The following is a 6,426-nucleotide window of genomic DNA, read 5'->3' on the forward strand; positions in this document are numbered from 1 at the left end:
TTTTTAAAAAACTGGAGTTCAAAGCGAATAAAGAATTTTTGTAGTTTGGTAAAAATGTCGATTTATTCAGAATAGAAAGATTAGCATCAGAGATACGAAAAAATGTTTAAATATGAAATTGAAGGTTATTTAATTCTCAAGAAATTGGTTTGAGAAAATTTTTTCTACGGCAAAAATTGAGTGAATCTTAAATTGGTATATTATTGAAAAACACTATTCATTTTATCAAAAAAATGTATAGAACATTTTTTGCTTAGAATGAATGTTTTTATCAACTTTTGCCGTCAAAATATAATAAAAAATTTCCACCCCCGGGATGGGGTGGCAACCACCCCCATGGTAAAAGCGCCTTTCGGTATGATATAGATTTTGATTCTAGGACTATCCACTACTTGTTCTCAAATTTTCAAGCAAATCGATCCATTCTGTAAAAATTGCGAGGTAAAAAGCTTCAGTTCCTGGACTAACAGTGTATGTCTACAGATAAATCTCGACATCTTTGAGCAAATACGTTCATCCCAAACAATGCTTCTCTCGTTCCAAATCCGTTACGGAAACCAAACTGTGTGTCACTTAGGTATTCCTCTCATTTTATTGTAGATACGACCATGTATTACCTTCAGAAAAATTTTCAATAAATGGTTTAACAAACTGATAGTTCTATATCTATAATCAGCAGAGGTTTTTGCTGTTGTCTTCTTAGATAGAGCTATGAGCAATGAATTGGACCAACCATTAGGCAGTGGTCCGTTAGTATAAATGGTATTGAAAAACGAAGTTATAGCCTCTAAAACTTTCCAATCATTTATAATCTTGTATATTTCCGTTGGAATTTCATCAGGAACTGTCGCTCTGCCATATTTTGATGATTGTATAGCTTTTATTACCTCTGAGCGTGTTATTAGCGGTCCGTCGCAGTTAGTAATCTCCGGAGGTGAATTATTCCTAGCATCTTTGAATAGGTTCGTAACATAACCTCTGAATCAAGAAGGAAACTACCTGTATTTCAATATGTTTAAAACGTAAACAATTTATTTTTAAAAATAGAAAAATACACGGTTTCGTTTTGATTTAAATCTGTCTCTTGCCATCCCCCGATAGCGCTATTTCTAGATCTACCTGTTGTCAAGTAGGCTATTCCAGAAGACAAATTTACATCTAAACTTCCGTATTTCTCGGTATAAAATAAAATTATTTATACCGGAGTAAGGTTAGGACGCCCTCCAACGGGGAATAAGTGAAATAAATGTCGACTCGATTCAAGTTTTCTGTTAACCCAGATATGAAAATATCAAAAGGCACCGCTAGGAAAATATTCCAAAAATGTGATTTAGAGAACCTATATGAAACGAGTCTTTGTACTCTCATACAGAGTATGGCATTAGTAAAAATAGAAAAATAGACGGTTTCGTTTTGATTTAAATCTGTCTCCTGCCATCCCCCGATAGCTCTATTTCTAGGTCTATCTGTTGTCAAGGAGGCTATGCAGGAAGACAAATTTACATCGAAACTTCCGTATTTCTCGGTATAAAATAAAACTAATTATACCGGAGTATACTCCGTTACTACTATTTATACCGGAGTATACTCCGGTATAAATAGTTTTATTTTATACCGAGAAATACGAAAGTTTTGATGTAAATTTTTTGATGTATTTATACAGGAGTATACTCCGGTATAAATAATTTTATTTTATACCGAGAAATACTGAAGTTTTGATGTAAGTTTGTCTTCTTGCATAGCCTCCTTGACAACAGGTAGACCTAGAAATAGCGATATCGGGGGATGGCAGAAGACAGATTTAAATCAAAACGAAACCGTCTATTTTTCTATTTTTACTAATGCCATACTCTGTATGAGAGTACAAAGACTCTTTTCATATAGGTTCTCTGAATCGCATTTTTGGAATATTTTCCTAGCGGTGCCTTTTGATATTTTCATATCTGGGTTAACAGAAAACTTGAATCGAGTCGACATTCATTTCAATTTATTTTTAGATTTGAATGGACCAATTCACACTGGAAAGGAAGGATCAACGTAACCAAACCATATTTCAACCTCACCCAAGAGGTTAACGATGCCCAAATTAAATGGACTGTAGAGCACCTTGATGTAAGTTTAAAATAATTTTATGACTTTAAGTTTCCCTATGAGAAGAACTATGTATATTTAACTCAGAAAACTAACTTTGAATTTGATTCGCGATCTCACGTCTTCTTATTCAAGTGCCATCTCCGCTACAGAGGTCGGCAATCATCATAGCTATTCGGACTTTAGATACGGCTGCTCTGAAATCTTAATTTGATTTACATCCGTACCATTTTCTCAGGTTGGACAGCCACGATATTCTGCGTCTCCCTAGGCTTGTTTGTTCTTAAATATTTCCCTTCATAATAAATTAGTGCAAGTTATATCTTTCTCCACGTGCAATATGTCCGAGATATTCTAATTTCCTTCTTTTGATGGTATTTAAGATTTCCATTTCTTCATTTATCTTTCTCAGAACCTCTTTTTTGTGACGTGTTCTGTCCACGATATTTTCAGAATTCTTCTCTACACCCATAGCTCGAATGATCCTAGTTTTTTCATTACGCCACATTCAAGGTCAAAGCTCCCATTCCATCAAAAATTCTAGAAAACGTAGCACCTAGCCAACCTAACTGTAAGCTCCAACTTCAAACCTCTTGTACAGAGGACTTTTCTAATGTTGTTAAAATTTGCTCTAGCCTTTTCTATTCTGATTTTGATTTCCTGAAAGTAATCACCTGTGGAGTTGATCATTGTTCCAAGATATGCATTACATATTGATCGACTCGTTCGACATTCAATCCGTTTATGAAGAGATTCTCGTTATTTCTTTGTGTTTTCGATATTCTTATAAACTTCGTCTTCTTGACGTTCATTGTTAGACCGTATTCTTATCGAAATTCCGCTATTCTGGTTACCAGCCTCTGAAGATCCTCATTATTTTCGTAGAAATATAAAACAAAGAATAAAAAATAGCAAATTTAGAGCGAATCTTTTCATATGTTTTTATGAGCGATTATTAGTGATTGCACCAAATAGAGCGAAAAATAGCTTAAATAACTACAGAACTAGAACTACAGTAGACTGTTAGTAGGTATTATTTGAAAATCGCAAAGAACCTTTTATGACCTTAGATCACCTTAGAAACACCTTAGATTTTAGATCATTTCATATTCAACAAATCTTTGGTGTAAATCAATTTTGTTGTATAGTAAATTAAAAAGCCACAAAAAAATCTGATTAACTCTTGATATTTTTCAGACAACGGTAAAAGGTCTTGGTATCTGGAACGGACCCGTTGAAGCAACTTTTGGCACAGGTATCATTACAGCATTGAATTCCGGATTGATCGGTAACACCGTTGGTGAGTTCATCAAAATGAGACTAAACACAATCTGGTGGAGCACTGGAAAGATTTGGGACTTGGTCCACTGGTGTTATGATTCACAATTGTGATTATTTTAAACCTAAACTTGTGTAATTCTCTTTAAATAAAAATACTCTTTAAATTTAATATAATTTATTTCATAATCATCCCTTTTGATACAGCGTTACAGGAATGCCTCGGCTTTCATAAGTATTTTTCGTTACCTTTCATAAGTTAAAATACCTAAAAATAATAAATCTCCAGGGAGTGATCTAAATCTCCAAATATATAAAATAATACTGAAAGCGTGAAATGAGCAGTGGCGGCTTGTCCTATGAGGCAGGTGAGGCAGTGCCTCACCGGTATATCAATCGACTATTTACTTTATTTCGTTGTTTTATAATCAGTTATTTAAATATAATTTAGCTTTTTGAAATTTCCTAAACACATTTATTTTTATGAAAAAATTAAAATCGTACGGTCCCGACTCTTTATCTTCTTATATACCCATCTTCCACGTGCCATTCCAACTTTCTCAACTCATTACCGTTGAAGCATGCCTCATACCATCTGCAACAGTATGGGACAACGCCAACAGTAAAACCGGCAAAATTTGAAAAATGTGCCACCGATTCTAGGAACAAAATTCATCCTACCTTGAGGCATGCCGCGGGCTCCGCGCAACGAAATAGGAATAGCCGAACGGCCTCAGGTTTCGCGGAACGGAATGGGAATAGCCGAACTGAAATGACTGAATAGTTCAAGCACAAGTCTATTGCAGATCATAGCTTTCTATGTACACACGGTATATACGAATGGATTATTATATTTTAGAAGTTTATGGATATGCATTTAAAACAGTGTCAATTTTAAATCATTATTCATCATCACCTAAAATATTGTTCTGAAGCTATTTCTTTGTGGCATTTATGTTATTTATTATTCTAAATGAGAAATAAGATTATACAATTTAACTTAAAAAATTATTTTATTAACGTTTTCACTTCCACATCGAACGTTTATATACAATAGTATATTAAGTATGGAGAACGGTAAGGGTTTTATACCGATCGAAGACAATTGTTTGGAGGAGGAGCGGAGCGACGATTCCAATTATTGTCTGAGATCGGTTACCCTTAACGTTCGACATGCTTATAACGTTTTTGGCACGATTGATACCATTATAAATTATAAAATTAAACATTTTCGTCATATTGACTAGTTTCATTCATTTTATCAAGATAGATACTTTGGTTGTTAGGTAGTAACTAGGGTGCATAACAACAATGGAGAATTCAGTTTTTATTTAGTTGTCAACAATTTTAAGTACAATTTTGATTATTATAAATTAAAATATGAGCGAAAGTGAATTTGAAGAAATTGAACGGGCTTGGAAAGAAGGGTGTTCCGCAATTATTCCCGAAAAATCCAAAATCCGTTATCAAAACACCTACCAAAGTTTTAAAAAATGGTGCAAAGGCAAGAATTTAAGAATCGAAGGAAAGACTCTATTGGCATATTTCGTTCAAAGACATATGCAGTTGAAAGCTCCTGGAAGCCTCTGGGCAGAATATTCAATGATTGAATCCATCGTTTTTCTTTATGATGGCATTGATATTTCCAAGTTTTCAAATTTGATCGCGCATTTGAAGAGGAAAAATGTTGGCTATATTCCTAAGAAGGCAAGCATTTTTACACGGGAGCAATTTGAAAAATTTCTGATGGAAGCACCAGATGAAGAATTTCTAGTTCACAAATAATTTAACAAATTGTACCATAAGTTTCAATATTAATAAATAATTCGTTAGTTTTCTTTATTCTTTCAAAAAATAAATTAAAATTAAGAGATTTTTTAACTCGACGGTAAGTAAATTATTTACCGTCGAGTTGGAGTACTTACCGTCGAGTTGGTTTACTTACCGTCAAGTTGCTAGTAAATGTCACCTACTGACGTAAAATCTGTCACGGTAAACAGTCAAAAATGATCAATCGTGCAAAAAAGTAGTTATTCTATAAATGCTATACAATATGCAACTTCTCTCACTAGGTGCCTACATACATTCAAAACGAACAATTTCTCAGACTGTGAGATAAGTCGGCCATTGCATGGTAACATGCACAATACAAACACAAATATGTTTGTCAAATAAAATGTGTCAAATCAAAACTTACCAGGAATTACCTTTCAAAATTGTTCAAATATAACTGGTAACTATGATTTTAAATCAATAAAAGTATATAAATATTAAGAATATTAAATACTTACATATGTGTATAATATGTATTTTATTTCAATTTTGACATATAATCTACATCAAAGCACCTAAATTATTTAATTTTGAAGTTTGAACTCTTGGCAAAAACGCATCCATAGAAAAAGTACAGTGTACAACACCTGAGAAAACGACATACTTCTCCCTCGCTTGATTAAACACAAACACAAAATACAACATTTTTGAAACACTTAAAATAGTATATTGTACAACAAGAGAGAAGAAACACATATTTCTCACGAGCGCAGAAGTTTGTTGCCGCAAATCAAGCGAGGGAGAAATATGTCGTTTTCTCACGTGTTGTACGCTTTACTTTTTCTATGGATGCGTTTTTGTCAAGAGTTCAAACTTCAAAATTAAATAATTTAGGTGCTTTGATGTAGATTATATGCCAAAATTGAAATAAAATACATATTATACATATATGTAAGTATTTAATATTCTTAATATTTATATACTTTTATTGATTTAAAATTATAGTTACCAGTTATATTTGACCAATTTTGAAAGGTAATTCCTGGTAAGTTTTGATTTGACACATTTTATTTGACAAACATATTTGTGTTTGTATTGTGCATGTTACCATGCAATGGCCGACTTATCTCACAGTCTGAGAAATTGTTCGTTTTGAATGTATGTAAGCAGCTAGTGAGAGAAGTTGCATATTGTATAGCATTCATAGAAAAACTACTTTTTTGCACGATTGATCATTTTTGACTGTTTACCGTGACAGATTTTACGTCAGTAGGTGACATTTAC

The 6,426-nt window shown here is 33.2% G+C and overlaps 1 protein-coding gene across 3 annotated transcripts in view; it reads left to right on the plus strand.

The window, feature by feature from the left end:
- LOC126883882 (uncharacterized) overlaps positions 1–6,426 on the plus strand; it is a 70,356-nt gene that overhangs the window by 10,474 nt on the left and 53,456 nt on the right. The window contains exons 4-5 of one of the 3 annotated variants that reach the window (XM_050649577.1): positions 1,998–2,112; positions 3,289–3,546. The exons of 1 other annotated variant lie outside the window; for it this stretch is intronic. In XM_050649577.1, coding sequence (XP_050505534.1) covers positions 1,998–2,112; positions 3,289–3,483 — 310 coding nt within the window. In that variant the 3' untranslated portion in view covers positions 3,484–3,546. Of the gene's footprint in view, positions 1–1,997; positions 2,113–3,288; positions 3,547–6,426 lie in introns of those variants that run through there. One more of the 3 variants, XM_050649578.1, reaches the window with a different exon arrangement.

The sequence above is a fragment of the Diabrotica virgifera genome, chromosome 4 (genome assembly GCF_917563875.1).
Source record: "Diabrotica virgifera virgifera chromosome 4, PGI_DIABVI_V3a".
NCBI lineage: Eukaryota > Metazoa > Arthropoda > Insecta > Coleoptera > Chrysomelidae > Diabrotica > Diabrotica virgifera.